Source organism: Triplophysa rosa, linkage group LG9 (genome assembly GCF_024868665.1).
Source record: "Triplophysa rosa linkage group LG9, Trosa_1v2, whole genome shotgun sequence".
Classification (NCBI taxonomy): domain Eukaryota; kingdom Metazoa; phylum Chordata; class Actinopteri; order Cypriniformes; family Nemacheilidae; genus Triplophysa; species Triplophysa rosa.
In genome coordinates this window covers 2,241,823-2,258,804 of record NC_079898.1, presented here as the reverse complement: position 1 = coordinate 2,258,804, position 16,982 = coordinate 2,241,823, and the positions used below count along the sequence as shown (strand labels likewise).

The following is a 16,982-nucleotide window of genomic DNA, read 5'->3' as shown; positions in this document are numbered from 1 at the left end:
GTGTTAGACCTAAAGTTCACACATTGTCCATCCATCACCAGATTCCCAGCCTGATTCATTATCAGATTAAGGTGGTTCAGCGTAGGCTGTGAAAGACCATTGGGCACTCAGAGGACAGCATAAGTGTGTGTGTCACTGTATCTGTAGGCTTTACGTTTATAAGAGCGTGTGTGTGTGTGTGCGTGCGTGTGTGTGTGTGTGTGTGTGTGCGTGCGTGCGTGCGTGCGTGCGTGCATGCGTGTGCGTGTGTGTGCGTGTGTGTGCGTGTGTGTGTGTGTGTGTGTGTGTGTGTGTGCGTGTGTGTGTGAGTGTTTGTGTTGGTCTGTACAGGTAATGGAGGCCAAACTAATTCTCAAAAGCAACACCTTGTGTGTCCTCATTTTTCACTGGTCTCATGCTGCCTGGTAACCTGTTGTCTTTTTGTCCTCTCGTTCACAAGGCGGAATCCATGTGCAAATATTAGCCAAGCGAAACAAAGGAATTCCAGATGCACACAACAACTACTTTCTACAATGTCTTATTCATACTTTGAATGTTTTTATGTGTTAAGAATTAGTAAGAAGTCTTGAGTTTATCTGCATTATTGAGAGAACGTTTGAAAAATCAGGCTTATCTGAACTATTTGTATCTATGCAGTTTGCATGAAACACACCTGCTCACAGCTTCATAATTAACCTTATAGAGGTCTTACCATCATTTTCCAAAATTGATCTTTTTTGTAAGCAAAGACACAAACCTCAGAAAATGTCATAGAAATTACAGGCCTGCTTCTTAGTCTCCCTAATATTTCTCATTATTGATGACTTGTCAGGTCAACTTTATTTACTGTATATAGCGCTTTTTACAGTTTTCAATTTACATATTGACTATAAGCAAAACATTAAAGTTATACAAGTTAAAACAAAAGAAGTGAACACACACAGAATACAGACTGAAACACTGGTTGCTGGATGTTTTCATAACATTTATAATGTCAATGTTAATCTGAATGCCATTGGTTATAGGGGTGGTTCATGTTCTTGAGCCACAAGATGTTTTTAATGGTTATTTAACAGGTCTTGAGCCTTTTTTCCATGTTTATGTCAAAATGTAAAACTAATGTCAAACACATGATTTACAGAGTTCAATCTGACACGTGGGATAATTTTGAGGAAAAACGTCGGATTACGGATGTAACCTCAGTTCCCTGATGGAGGGAACGAGACGTTGTGTCGAGCCGACAGATGGGGTTCGCTCTTGAGAACCTATCAACTTCTGACTAGTTTAGAAAAGGCCAATGAAATTGGCGAATGAAATTTGCATGCCGGACTCCGCCCAAGGATATCCGGGTATAAAAGGGAGATGGCGTGCTGCATTCATTCACCTTTTGTTCTTCGGAGCCTTCACACTGATCGACTTCGAGACTTCAAACTCTACGCCGAATTACTGCTGGAATCTTACGACGTGGTGCAGCGGACGGTCCCTTCCTGCAGCGACTTCCCCTGGGCGTCTCAGCAGTGCCAGGAGTGTTCGAGTGTTTTTTTCTAAAAGAGCAAATTTCTCCAGCGTGGCATGTCCCGCTGTTCTCATGGGTGCAACACACTGATCAAGGAGGGGGACAGACACACTGGTTCCCTTTCTGTCGGTCTCTCGACGTTGTGTCGAACCGACAGAATGGGGTTTGTCTTGAGAACCTATCATCTTCTAAGTATTTAGAAAAGGCCAATGAAAATTGGCGAATGAAATTTGCATGCCGGGCTCCTCCCCGGATGTCCGGGTATAAGAGGGAAGCCTCATTCATTCACCTTTTGTTCTTCAGAGCCTACGCATCTGATGAGCTTCTCTACGATCTGGTGATCATTCTTTCTGCTGGAATCTACGACGTGGACAGTGGACGGTCCCTTCCTGCACTCTCCTCTGACTCTCCCCTGTGCGTCTCGGCAGTTCCGGAGGTGTTCGAGCAATTTCCTTTTCTAAAAGAGCAAATTTCTCCAGTGTGGCTTGTCCCGCTGTTCTCATGGTTGCAACACACTCATCGAGGAGGGGGACGGACACAATGCCTGCTTCCAGTACGCTGGGGCAGACGTTGTGGATACGTTCTGCCCGCACTGCGGGCGGTGACGATTCAGACGTTGCGTCACAGGTGGCTGTGTTCCCACGGGACTCAGCCACCACCTCGTTTGCTCCCCGTTCCGTGGCGGCAGGACTACGGCCCTGCCGTCCGCTATGGCAAGCAGCGAGGGTGATATGAGGGTTACTGTGAGCGATAATCCGCCAGCCACGGCTCATGGACCGTTCACACCTCGTTTCGCTTGTCTGACCGTTCCCCAAAAAAGACGGTCCGCCGTCTTATTCCTCAATCACGTATTCGGACACGATGCGTGATGATGAGAGGTCTCTTGCAGCATCGGGGGTGACGTACTGCCATCCGACTCTTACGATTCTTCGGGCTCCCTCCCTCGGGGGGTTGAGCCCAGGAAAAAGCGGATGTCGAGATGTCAGCCATGCTTTCCTGGGCCGCCGTAAGTGTTGGGTTGCAGTACCCGCACTGCCTCTCCCGGCGTTCGCGGCTAGCTACATGGCGCCTCGGGTTTGGGCACGGCTCCAAGCCTGGAACGCCCCTTCCGGCACGTTTCACTTCAAACAAAGTTCTGTCACCCTCTCTTCCCTTGAGGTTGAGACAGCTGGAGGATGCGTCGGTGTCCCCCAGGTGGAGTTTGCCGCCGCGGTGCACTCGTGCCCATAGGTGGCGGCCACCTGGGGGGGCTCGACCTAGACTCCCGTCCAAAGCATGTGGGGTCTCGGCATCTCTGGTGTCGAGAGCTCACATTGCGGCGGACCAAGCTGCCTCCTCTCTCCACGCTATGGCTCCTGCCAGGCCAGGGCGTTGAGAGAGCTCCACGAGGGTAAGACCGACCCAGCGCTTATGCAGGAACTCCGCGCCGTCACCGACTTCGCTCTACGGGCGACCAAGGTGACCGCGGGGGCCCTGGGTCGGACGATGTCCACACTTGTGGTCCATGAGGAACTCCTCTGGCCGATGCTTGCACAGATGAGTAACGCTGAGAAGGTCCGCTTTCTAGACATACCCGTCTCGCAAGGGGGGGCTGGTTGGTGTTACTGTGGAGGGTTCTCGACAGTAAAAAGCAGTCCTCCGTGCCGCAACTCGGCCGCCTCGGCCGTCGAGTCCCGTGCACTGTCTGCTTCCCAGCAGCCCTGGTCCTCTTCAACGCCCTCCAGTGACCTGGAGGAGACAGCGAAGAGGAGACCATCGCCCCATCAGCAGCCGCGGGCAGCGGCTGTCATGGGATCACCTCAGGGGGATCGAGGCTACCATTGGGCCCGACCCCAGCCACAGCGCTGGGAGGTCGGATAGGGACGGTTCCTGCCCCGTCCCTCCATCTGCTGGCCCCCTCTGGGGGGCTGGCGCCCACTTACTCTCAAAAAGGAGAGTTTCCTCTCTCTCTGGGTTACCTCAGCCGCTCTCACCCTCTGCACGACGGTGAACGGCAAACTCGACGTTGCGTCATGGCAAAGCGCAATGTCGAGTATAAACACCAGCCCTCAGCACTCTCAGTCAGACAGTGCGTTGAGCTGCGCAGTCGCCAGGCAGGAAATATGGCAGAGCCGATCTCCTCCCCGGGGGGCCTCCCCCGGCAAGGAATCCGTACTGCTAGCCATCGAACCACCCTCCGCGGGGGCGATGAAGCAGATCAAACTCTAGTCCCCCTGTCACAGTTCTGGGAGCCCCCAGACTGTCAGGCTGGCTGAGGAAGACGATCCGTCTCGGCTACGTGATTCAGTTCGCTACACGTCCGCCCAAGTTCCGGGACGTCCTTTTACCTCAGGCAGAGGCAGGGATGCCCCCGTACTTCGGGCGGAGGTCGCCTCCCTTCTGGTGAAGGGAGCGATCGAGCCCGTCCCATTGGCCGAGGTGTTCAGCGGGTTTACAGCCCGTACTTCATTGTCCCTAAGAAAGGCGGATCTATCTTAGATCTGCGTGTTCTGAACAGGCACCTACACTAGCTGCCTTTCAGGATGGTCACGCAGAAGCGCATCCTGGCGTCCGTCAAGCGTCAGGACTGGTTCGTGGCAATCGACCTAGGATGCGTACTTCAAGTCTCGATCCTCCCTCGACATCGGCCGTTCCGACGGTTCGCGCTCGAGGGACGGGCATATCAGTACAGGGTCCTCCCCTTCGGTCTGTCCCTGTCTCCACGAGTCTTTACGAAGGTCGTGGAAGCCGTCCTCCTTCCCCGTTGGGAAGGAGGTGTATGGGTACTAACTATCTCGATGACTGGCTCAAGTTTGGGCACACTCTCGAGATCTGTGGTGTACACACAGGGACCTGGTGCTCCGGCACCTAGATCGGTGGGGCCACAGGTCAACTGAGATAAGAGCAAGCTCTCCCCGGGCAAAGCATCCTCTTTCTCGGTATGGAACTCGACTCTGTCCTCACGAGCGGCCCCGCTCACACCCAGGTGGGGCGCGAGGACTAGCGCGCCCGGTCAGTGTTGAACTGCCTGAGATCAGACAGTCAGCGGTCCCCCTGTAATAGAGGCTCCTGGGATTCATGGCATCCTCGGCGGGGTGACCCCCCTCGGGTCGATGCATATACGACCGCTCCAACACTGGCGGCAGAGTCAAGTTCCTTGGAGAGCGTGGCACACCGGCAGCAGGCGTTGGTCACACGCTTTTCTGCCAACACACCCTAAGGGGTGCCGTGTGCAACGGGCGAGCAGTGTCGGGGCGGTGGACGGGCCCCCGCCTGTGTTGGCATTCAACTGCCTAGAGTTGTGTGTTGTGCTACTTGCATTGAGGAACTTCCTCTCGTGCAGGGAAGCACGTGCTGGTCCGGTCGGACAGCACAGCTGCTGTGGCGTATTCTTCACTCACAGCAGCTAACATGACTCGCCCGACGCCTCCTCCTCTGGAGTCAGCAGGTGATCAGCTCCCTGCGAGCCACTCACATCCCAGGCGTCCTGAACCAGACAGCCGATGTGCTCTCTCGTCAGTTGACGCCTTGCGGAGAGTGGCGACTCCCTCCCCGCGCAGCCGGCTCATTTGGGGGCAGTTTGGCCAGGCACAGGTGGTCCTGTTGCCTCCCCGAACTCCTCCCATTGTCCGCTTGGGTACTCCCTGTCCGAGGACCCTCGGCACGGATGCCCTTGCGCACAGCTGGCCGCGGGACAAGCGGAAGTACGCTTCCCCCCAGTGAGCCTCATTGCACAGGGCCTGTGCAAGGCCAGGGAAGAGGAGCATCAAGTGGTACTAGTTACGCCCCTTCGGCCTAACCAGGACTTGGTTCTCGGAGCTGAGGCTCTGACAACAACTCCCCCCTGGCCGCTCCCCCTGGCGGACAGCTTCCCCAGGGGAAGGGGCACGTTACGGCATCCCAGGCAAAACCTGGTCTCCATGTCTGGACGGGACGAGGAGATCCTGAGTGACCCACCCCCAGTCCGGTTGGGACGTCACTCAGGCTAGGGCTTCGGCCACTGGGCGGCTATACGCCCATAGGTGGCGCCTCTTCTCGTCCTGGTGCTCTTCTCGGCGAGAAGACCCGCGGAGTTGCTCGGTCGGGTACGAGCTGTCCCGTCCTCAAGAGAGACGGGGGAGTAACCTCTCCCCCTCCACACTGGGAATGTATGTAGCCGCTACGGCCGCTCATCATGACCCAAGTGCTGGGTAGCCTCTGGGACAGCACGGCCTGGTCATTAGGTTCCTAAGGGGCGCGAGAGGGTGACCACCTTACCCGCGCTCCGTACCCTCTTGCGACCTAGGTGGCGGGCCTCAAGAGGCCCCGCCCCCTTCGAGCCTCTCGGGGTTGCCGCTCTTTCTCAGTCTTGATAAAGACGGCTTTCCGCATGGCGCTCACCTCCAAGAGGGTAGGGGATCTACAAGCACCCTCCGTGTCCACAGATTGCCTAGAACTCGGGGCCGGGATTCTCACGTTATCTTGAGACCCCGCCCCGGCTACGTGCCCAAGGTTCCCACCACTCTCCCGAGAGACCAGGTGGTGAACCTGCAGGCGCTCCCCACCGGGGAGGAAGACCCAACCTATCCGTGTTGTGTCCAGTACGCGCACGGCGCCTCTACTTGGACCGCACGCAGAGCCCAGAAGCTCTGAGCAGCTCTTTGTCTGTTTCGGAGGTCAGCAGAAGGGAGGGCTGTCTCCAAACAGAGGCTGGCGCACTGGATCGTGGATGCCCTCGTTAGGGCATACCGATCTCATTTCGCCCCTGCCCGTTGGGGGTGAGGCACACCCCTCATGGGCACTGGCTCAGGGCGCCTCTCTGGCAGACATCTGCAGAGCTGCGGGTTGGGCTATGCCCAACAACTCCGTGAGGTTCTAATACCTACGCGCGGAACCGGTGTCAGCCCGCATCCTGGCAAGGTGTGGGACCGGCAGCCGGTAGGGCGTACGCCTGCGGAAGCCCTTCCCCCTCCGGGGGGAGCAGTGGCGATCCCGCCTCACTTCTTTCCCCTCGGGTAAAGAACAGGCATTCCATCCATCACTAAGCACCCTTCCAGGGGACAGGCTGGGCAGAGCAGCCCTGCCCCCTTAGGCCGGGGAACAGTTGAGTTATCTCCCACATAGCTCTAACCGGACCTAGTGCTCCAGACGTGGTAACCCCCCCTCCGTGGGCTGTTCCGTCTGATGTATCCTCATGAATGGTTCCCACCTTGGCAACCCATGACCTCCCCAGGTGGACTCCCACCTTGCGGTTAACTCCTGCAGTCCGCACATTCCTCCCATGAGTTCTCCCCTGATGGTGAGACCATGTGGTGTCTCCACTAATTCCTCCCTACGGTAGGTAGTGGCCTCTGCAGCGTTTTTCCCCCAGGGGGGAATGATGCTTACCCAGTGGCCCGTACGGTGCCGGGCGGCTTCTCGCCATTTAGAGAATCAGGCCTCCGTCCGTGACGGCCGGCGTTAGGGGGCTTCCCAACTTTTTGTGGAAAGCTCTGGGTCCCCCTTCCTCTCCACTGGAAGGTCATAATTTCGCGCTAGCGTGTTCGTCTGACTCGCCCAGGCCAGTCAACGTCGCTCCGCAGAGATTGTGACGTGGCTCAGTGCTGTGGCGTTTTCCATAGGAACCCCATTCTGTCGGTTCGACACAACGTCGAGAGACCGACAGAAAGGGAACGTCTTGGTTACGGATGTAATCTCGGTTCCCTGATGGAGGGAACGAGACGCTGTGTTCCTCATGCCACAACACTGGCCGCCCACCCCAGCGGTCGGGGGAGGATGCTTTAGGCTCCTCAGACCAAAGGTGAATGAATGAGCACAATTCGCCAATTTTCATTGGCCTTTTCTAAATACTCAGAAGATGATAGGTTCTCAAGACAAACCCCATTCTGTCGGTTCGACACAACGTCTCGTTCCCTCCATCAGGGAACCGAGGTTACATCCATAACCAAGACGTTTCCAGCACACTGGGGCAGCCTTTGTGGATACGTCCTGCCCGCAGTGCGGGCGGATGACGATTCAGACATTGCATTCATGGGTGGCTGTGTTCCCACAGGACTCAGCACCACCTCGTTTGCTCCCCGTTCCGTGACGGCAGGACTACGGCCCTGCCGCCTGCTACGGCAAGCAGCGAGGGTGATATGAGGATTACTGTGAGCGTTAATCCGCCAGCCACTGACTCACGGACCGTTCGCAGCTCGTCTAGCTCATCTGACCGTTCCCCAGGAGACGGTCCCACCGTCTTGTTCCTCAAACCACGTATTCGGACACGATGCGTGGTGATGAGATGTCTCTTGCAGCATCGGGGGGTGACATACTGCCATCCGACTCCGACAATTCCTCGGGATCCCTCCCTCGGGGGGTCGAGCCCAGGAATGTCGAAATGTCAGCCATGCTTTCCCGGACCGCCGTGAACATTGGGTTGCAGTGCCCGCACTGCCTTTCCCAGCGCTTGCGGCTGGTTACATGGTGCCTCGGGTTTGAGCGCAGCTCCAGGCCGCGCCCGCCCCCAGTGCCGTGTTTACCGGAAGTGCATGAAGAACTTAGTAAGACCTGGAACGCCCCTTTCCAGCACGTTCACGTCAAACAAGTTCTGTCACCCTCTCTTCCCTCGAGGGTGAGGCAGCTAGAGGATATGTTGATGTCCCCCAGGTGGAGCATGCTGCCGCGCTGCACTCGTGCCCGCAGGCGGCGGCCACCTGGGGGGCTCGACCTAGACTCTCCTCCAAAGCATGGAGGGTCTCGGCATCTCCGGTGTCGAGAGTTTACATTGCTGCGGGCCAAGCTGCCTCCTCTCTCCACGCTATGGCTCCTGCAAGGCCAAGGCATTGAGAGAGCTCCACAAGGGTAAGACCAACCCAGCGCTTATGCAGGAACTCTGCGCCGCCACCGACCTCGCTCTATGGGTGACCGAAGGTGACCGCGCGGGCCCTGGGTCGGGTGATGTCCACACTTGTGGTCCATGAGAGACACCTCTGGCTGAACTTTGCACAGATGAGTAACGCTGAGAAGGTCCGCCTTCTCAACACTACCATCTCGCAAGGGGGGGGGGGCTGTTTGGTGATACTGTTGAGCCGCAGTTCGCGACAGTAAAGAAGCAGACAGAGGATATCAAGCATATCCTCCCTCGCCGCTACTCGGCCGCCTCGGCCGTCGAGTCCCGTGCACCATCTGCTTCCCAGCAGCCCTGGTCCTCTTCGACGCCCTCCGGCTCTGGTGCCCCCCACTCAGGCGGCCCCCCGGGAAGGGACATCGAAGAGGAGACCATCGCCCCATCAGCAGCCGCGGCGAAAGCAGAAGCGGCCCTCATGGGAAGACCCCAGGGAGATCGAGAATGCCATCGGGCCCAACACCAGCCATTCCATCGCTGGGTGGTCTATCCGGGACGGTTCCTGCCCCATCCCAACAGCCCACTTCTAAGAGTTTTCTCTCTCTCTCTGGGTGTTTCTCACAGCCGCTCTCACCCTCTACATGACGGTATTCGGCAACTCGACGTTGCGTCATGGCGAGACCCAATGTCGAGGTTAATCAGTAGCCCTCAGCACTCTCAAATGACTACATAATCACCAGGCAGGTAAGCAGCAGAGCCGATCTCCTCCTGGGGGCCTCCCCACGGCAAGGGATATGCAATGCTCGCCATCGAACCACCCCCTGGGAGGTCGATGAAGCAGATCATACCCCTAGCCCCTGTCTCGGTCCCTAGGAGCCTGACTAGAGCCCCCGAACCATCACGGTGGCTACGGGATACGATCCGTCTCGGCTACGCGATACAACTTACCAGATGCCCGCTCAAGTTCAGGACATCCTTTCAACCTCAGTCAGAGGTTAGGATGCTCCTGTGTTTCAGGCCAGGGTCACCACCCCTCTGGCAAGCAATTGTGCTCGTCCCTCTAGCCAGGATGTTCAACAGGTTTTGCAGCCCGTACTTCATCGTCCCCAAAAAGGGGGGTTGCTAGATCTGCGTACCCTGAACAGGCACCTACTCAAGCTGCCGTTCAGGATGCTTACGCAGAAGCACATCCTGGCGTCTACCAGATGCCAAGATTGGTTCATTGCAATCAACCTGAAAGGACGCTTACTTTCATGTCTCGCTTTCGAGGGCGGGCATATCAGTGCAGAGTCCTCCCTTTCGGTCTGTCCCTGTCCCCACGAGTCTTCACGAAGATCGGGGGAGCCGCTCTCACTCCCCTCGGGGAGAGAAGTGTGCGGGTACTAACTATCTCGACGACTGGCTCGTCTGGGCACACTCACGAGATCTGTTGTGTACAGATTGCCTCCCTGCAGGGGTGGGGTGTCATGTGCAACGGGCACGCAGTGTCGGGCGGTGGACGGGCCCCCGCCTGCGTTGGCATATCAACTGCCTAGAGTTGTTGGCTGTGCTACTTGCACTGAAGAGGCTGCAGCCTCTCGTGCAAGGCAAGCACGTGCTGGTCCGGTCAGACAGCACAACTGCCGTGGCGTATATCAATCGACAGAGTGGCATTCTCTCACTGCAGCTAACACAACTCGCCCGACGCCTCCTCCTGTGGAGTCAGCAGGTCCCTGCAAGCCACACATATCCCAGGCGACCTGAACAAGACAGCCGACGCGCTCTCTCGTCAGTCGACGCCTCGCGGAGAGTGGCGACTCCATCCCCGCGCAGTCCGGCTCATATGGGAGCAGTTCGGCCAGGCACAGGGGGACATATTGCCTACCTGGACTCCTCCCATTGCCCGCTTTGGTACTCCCTGGCCGAGGGACCCCTCGGCATGGATACCTTAGCGCATAGCTGGCCGCGGGGTAAGCGGAAGTATGCCTTCCTCCCAGTTAGCCTCATTGCACATGTCTTGTGCAAGGCCAGGGAAGAGGAGCATCAAGTGGTACTACTTGCGCCCTATTGGCCCAACCGGACTTGGTTCTCGGATCTAAGGCTCTTGACAACAACTCCCCCCTGGCCGATCCCCCTGGCGAAGGACCCCCTTTCCCAGGGGAAGGGGCACGTTATGGCATACCAGGCAGACCCCTGGAACTTCCATGTCTGGACGGGATGAGGAGATCCTGAGTGGCCCACCCCCGGGGGTTGGGACACCACTCAGACTAGGGCCTCGGCCACTAGGAGGCTATACGCCCATAAGTGGCGCCTCTTCTCATCCTGGTGATCTTCTCGAAGAGAAGGCCCACGGAGTTGCTCGATCGGGAACGTGCTGTCCCTTCCTCAAGAGAGACTGGAGAGTAACCTCTCCTCCCTCCACACTGGGAGTGTATGTTGCCGCTACGGCTGCTCATCACGACCTAGTTGCTGGGTAGCCTCTGGGACAGCACAACCTGGTCATTAGGTTCCTAAGGGGGCGTGAGAAGGCTACCGCCTCATCCGAGCTCCGTACCTCTTGCGACCTAGGTGGCGGGCCTCAAGAGGCCCCCCCCTTCGAGCCCCTCGGAGCTGCCGCTCTTTCTCACCTCACGATAAAGACGGATCTCCTGATGGCGCTCACTTCCAAGAGGGTAGGGGACCTACAAGCACCCTCCGTGTCCACAGATTGCCTAGAACTCTGGCCCGGTGATTCTCACGTTATCCTGAGACCCCGGCCTGGCAACGTGCCCAAAGTTCCCACCACTACCCTGAGAGACCAGGTGGTGAACCTGCAGGCACTCCCCACCGGGGAGGAAGACCCAACCCCGTCCGTGTCGAGTCCATTACGCGCACTGCGCCTCTACTTGGACCGCACGCAGAGCTTCAGAAGCTCTGAGCAGCTCTTGTCTGTTCTGAAGGTCAGCAGAAGGGGAGGGCTGTCTCCAAACAGAGGTGACGCACTGGATCGTGGATGCCTCGCTACGGCATACCGATCTCAAGATCGCCCCTGCCCATTAGGAGTGAGGCACACACCTCATGGGCACTGGCTCAGGGCACCTCTCTGGCAGACATCTGCAGAGCTGCGGGTTGTGCTATGCCCAACACCTTCGTGAGGTTCTAATAACTACGCGTGGAACCGGTGTCAGCCCGCGTCCTGCAGGGCAACGTGTAGGACCGGCAGCCGGTAGGGCGTACGTCTGCGAAAGCCCTTCCCCCTTCCTCTAGGGGGATCAGCGGCTATTACACCTCCCTTCTTTCCCCACTGGGTAAAGAACAGGCATTCCATCCATCACTAAACAGAGCAGCCCTGCCCCCTTAGGCCGGGGAACAGTTGAGTTATCTACCACATAGCGCTAACCGGACCTAGTGCTCCAGACGTGGTCAGTCAGTGTCGCTCCGCTAGAGATTGTGATGCGGCACAGCGCTGTGGCGTTTTCCTTAGGAACCCCATCTGTCGGCTCAACACAACGTCAAGAGACCGACAGAAAGGGAACGTCTTGGTTACGGATGTAACCTCAGTTCCCTGATGGAGGGAACAAGAAGCTGTGTCCTTCTTGCCACAACGCTGGCTGCCCACCGCAGCGGTCAAGGGATGCTCAGGCTCCTCAGACCAAAAAGTGAATGAATGCAGCACGCCATCTCCCTTTTATACCCGGATATCCGGGGGCGGAGTCCGGCATGCAAATTTCATTCGCCAATTTCATTGGCCTTTTCTAAACTAGTCAGAAGTTGATAGGTTCTCAAGAGCGAACCCCATCTGTCGGCTCGACACAACGTCTCGTTCCCTCCATCAGGGAACTGAGGTTACATCCGTAACCAAGACGTTTTTCCTCAAAATTATCCCAAGTGTCAGATTGAACTCTGTAAATCATGTGTTTGACATTAGTTTTACATTTTGACATAAACATGGAAAAAAGGATCAAGACCTGTTAAATAACCATTAAAAACATCTTGTGGCTCAAGAACATGAACCACCCCTATAACCAATGGCATGCAGATTTACATTGACATTATAAATGTTGTGAAAACATCCAGCAACCAGTGTTTCATTTACATGTATTCATTTTGCAGACTTTTTTATCTAAAGCGACTTACAAATGAGAGAGCATGTGACATTTTTTCAATGAGCCAAACAACAGATTACCAATTCATGTTTTCAAGCAGGATTAGACAAGAAAAAAATGAACAACAAGAAAGAAACAGAAAGTAGACAGTTTGTGAACAGGTATGTGTTCAGTTGTCCAGCTAGGGTGGAGGCTGGCATCTCATTCCACCAGAGAGGAACGGGGAAATCACGTGACATTTAACCGACATTTAATGGGCCGTTTAACCGAAATCGCATAAGAAAACTCAATAAACATCATGAAATGCTACGGAACTCTTTGCTAGACCGGCACGGAACACAAACTACTTAACCGTTAAATTTAACGTAAGAACAAATTTGTGCACGAATATGTAACAGAATAATTAAAGTGTTTGTACAGGATCAACGATTGCTCAACAAAGCAGTCAAAATGACTGAGGTGAAGGTTCCTGTGGCTCAGTGGTAAGAGCATGGCCCTAACAACGCCAAGGTCGTGGGTTTGACCCCAGGGGATTGCACATACTGCGAAACACATGTATAGGATAATGCAATGTAAGTCGCTTTGGATAAAAACATCTGCCAAATGCATAAAATGCAAATTCCAAAGAGTATTTAAAGGGGTGGTGCAAAGGTGTGTCATGGATTCTGACTTCTTTACAATGTTAAACATGCTGTCTTCTCATGCTTAACATGGTCAACTTGTCAAAAAACGAGTTGGGCGTATTACGTAGTATTTCTGTGCTCGATACACTCCCCCAGTGATCGTACAGGTTTCAGAAAGTTTTTTTTCAAACATATAAAACTGTTTCGTGCCAATTTTTCTTAGTCCCTTATTGGACAATTCTCCTGGAAAAGCACGTGGCACACCCACACGGCAGCAAGGAGAACAGGAGACGAAGTTCAAGTGTTTGTTTGTTCACTGCATTTGGGGGATGAATGTTACATAAACAGTGGATATAACGCTGGATTTGGAGATGGTTTGAAACTGATATATGGAGCCGTCCCAGCGCTAAAAGATGCCGGACATGAACCGCATGCGGTGAGTGAAACTGATGTCTGTGTTTTGTTGGCAATGGGTGCGCACGTGCTTTAGATCAGCCTACCCCTCCCCCCCCCGCACACGCCATATGCTTTCGGAAAAAATCATACAGCTGTATCTATCTTTTATAAATGTGATCAAACTAAATACTCTTCGAAGATACGAAGTATGCAATACTACTCTATAGGTACTCAAGATTAATATGAGAAAAAAAATAAAGCACAATGTCGGTTTTGCTGGTTGTTGATAAATAGCTGTGAAGTATCGCAATGCGCTTAAGCAGTCACGTCGCAGGAAAATAAGTGAACCTTGTCCCAATGTGAAGTGAATAGGGTCCTTACCAGTGTCCGGACCCGTGTACACCATATACTGATTCAGGAGCTAGGGAGCTGCACAAAAACTTACAGGGATAGTTACAGGGATAATGGAAATTCTGTTGTTACTCTCTTACCTTTATGTCATTCCAAACCTAAATGCTCTTTCATGAAAGATTGATTGTATTTCAATCTGGTAATATTTGTATAAAATATCAGTTGACCATTTGTTTACTAAAAACATGCAAAGACAAACATGGCTTTAGCTATTGTTATCTCATTTGCACTCCAAAGGTCCTAAAATGCCTATGTAGATCAAGAAAATCTAAATTGTTTTGTTTGGGACAAACTCTTTAATCCTGCATAGGGCCCTGCAACTAACCTTATTTTGTTTTAAATAGCATAAAAAACAGAGATAAATCTTGTCTTGTTACCGTGCTCAAACCCACAACTGAGAGGCCAGCTCTCTTTATTCCAGAGTGTCACCCTTGGCCTCAGGTTGAAATGCCGTTCCCATCGTTGTCATGGCCTGAAGATGGATTGAAGCTGTGTTTGCCTGAGGAAGCCCTGAGGTGGAGAGGTCAGTGTTTTGAGACAGTGGGGGGTGGGGGGTTGCAGATGATTATTGAGACCTCTGGCAGTCTATTCACACACCAGCACTGACATTTCGAAAAGAAACACACACACTTCCAGCTGGGTGTGCGCACACACACACACACAGTTCCAGCTGGGTACCTTGGTCTCCTAGCAACCTTCACCTCAGTCATTTTGACTGGCATCACCTTTGGTGAGCAATCGTTGATTCACAAAGCCTCAGGACATTTATATTACAGCAGTAGTTACAAAGCAATACACAAGACCTTTAGATTTCTGTAGGCCGTTAATACAATACGGCTGTCTAATGTCACATATTGTGTTCTTGCCTGTTTGTCACCGTGAGTGATAAATGCTCAGTGCCATAATAATGAGATTAAATCTCCTTGAGACAATTCATGTGAAGAAATCAGACGCCATAGCACAAACCAGTTATTCCATTTTTACATTGACCAGATAGTGTTGAAATGCAAACAATCAAATGGTTAAAGGGTAATTCTACCAAAGAACGAAAATTCTGTCATGAATTACTCACCCCTATGTCGTTCCACAACCGTTCATCTTCAGAACACAAATTAAGATAGTTTTGGTGAGGTCTGAGAGCTTTCACAGACAGCAAACTTTATGTGTGCAATAAAGCAAAAATAACGACTTTATTCAACAATTCCACAAAGTCCACAAATAAAATAGCACGCATATACAGTACGTCTGGTGTTGATGTAGAAAGCCAGCTCCAGCGTCTGCTCAACTCGCAGGCATTGTGAACGCTGGCTTCTGCGTCTGCACCGCACGCATGTGTCGCATGCTCTTCTGGATGCCCGTTGGAGACTGACATGGAAGGGAGGAAACTGTGTGTTCTGAAGAAACGTCTGAAGAAAGTTGTGGAATTCATGACAGAATTGTCATTCTTTGGTGGAGTTACCCTAATGGGATAGTTCAGTAAGAAATACAAATTCTCTCATGATTTATTAAAGTTGAAGTTTTTTTTTATTTGGTTCGGTTCTTCAAAAGATCTTCTTTTAGAAGATACTCCAGAATTGATGGTCACACAGATAAGAGTAAGACATCATTGGAAGCTGTGAAGGGTGCTTTCTGACATTTTTCTCTGTGAACTTGTTTGTTGGTGTCCCAAAAATGTGGTGTTTAATTGTTACTTTCTGGATCATTTTGTTAGTCCACAAACATATTCTGTATAGGCATATTTTATTTATTTTGTCCCAATAGTGTATATGAACATTACGAAGAGCAACAGTCGCTGTGCAGTGCTAAAAAACTGAAATGATTTCTTTGCATAAGTATTCAACCCCTTGTCTGGGACACTTGAAAGCTGATGTGAGCAGTGTAAATGTTTCTTTGAGGTACCTTTTTTTGTGATTTGCAGCTTCACAAAGCTCTCGGTCATTTCTTGTGTGAATAATATTTTGGAGCCACTTCTCTCCAGTATAACCTGTGTGTCCTCTTGTTTTGTACATCTATTCGAACACACATCACTCATTTTGAATCCAAACTAAACACTGAAGAAAAGCAAAAACCCGCACAAGCTAAAAAGAACTGCATTTTATGGTATCAGGCCTGCTCACGTCAGCTGTGTCAGGAAGACTGATAGACTGATGACTCCTTTATATCCTTTCACTTAATATCAGCCTTAACTATAAGTGATTTCATCTCGCTATTATAGTTCCATTTCTGCATGAATGTTACGGCACAGTTACAACAAAGCCTCTGTTATGTGTGTGAAAGCGAGGGTTATATGAGCGCTTGCACGTGCGTTTTGTTCCTCTCATTAGTGCTCGCAGAGTCATGCCATTAGCCTCTTAAACACAAGCGCGTAATCCACTCAGATTACCCAGAAAGCTTTGTGCTCAGCAGATGATCTTGTTAAAGCACGTTAACAGGATTTTGAATGCTGATTTTCATGTCTTCCTGATCATTTGAGGCTCGTCCATGAAGTTTTTTACAGCGGTTTCTCAGTACACAATGTAGAAACCTCATTGGAATATGCCCCAGCCTGATTATTTACCCGTTTCTTTATAGATCAGATTTTTGTTTGAAGAATATCATTCATAATAGTGTCAGCCGACAGAAAAGCAGGTGGATGTTTATAATTTTGTTTAATTACTGGCCTGTCGGGACAGACGCAGAAGAGCTCTCGTGTCAACAAACATCCCAGATCATTTATGAGCATTAGGCCCCAGTCCTGCTGTTATTCACCAGTGTGAGAGCTGGAGACAAAATTCATTTAGGCATCTGATTCAAACTGTGCCAATCGGCAGGTAATGATTCCTGAAATCTTTTGTTTTCGATGCAATCTCCTCCTCGAAGATTGTGACATATAAATTCAGAAACAAATTTCTGATATTGTATTGTTTATCTAATGTTATGTGCACGCATCGTGTTGTCTGTGTTTACAGAGACCTGAGTGAGAATTTCATCCAGGCGATTCCTCGAAAGGCCTTCCGTGGAGCCACGGACATCAAGAACCTGTAAGTGGGCCTCTTAACTACATCAAAGGAATAAAGAAATGACTTTTTATTTGTATAACGTTGGTTTGCCTGTGTATTTTACAGTCAGTTGGACAAGAATCACATTAGCTGCATTGAGGACGGAGCTTTTCGTGCGTTACGTGACCTCGAGGTTTTGTTAGTATCTCACAGAGACACACAGAGTCTCAC

General features: G+C 52.3%; 1 protein-coding gene across 3 annotated transcripts in view; it reads left to right on the top strand.

Annotated features, from left to right (window-relative positions):
• Positions 1-16,982, top strand: part of slit1a (slit homolog 1a (Drosophila)) — a 111,977-nt gene that overhangs the window by 55,812 nt on the left and 39,183 nt on the right. For 2 of the 3 annotated variants that reach the window (XM_057342730.1, XM_057342729.1), the window contains 2 exons: positions 16,722-16,793; positions 16,878-16,949. In XM_057342730.1, coding sequence (XP_057198713.1) covers positions 16,722-16,793; positions 16,878-16,949 — 144 coding nt within the window. Of the gene's footprint in view, positions 1-12,335; positions 13,403-14,194; positions 14,297-16,721; positions 16,794-16,877; positions 16,950-16,982 lie in introns of those variants that run through there. The other variant, XM_057342731.1, reaches the window with a different exon arrangement.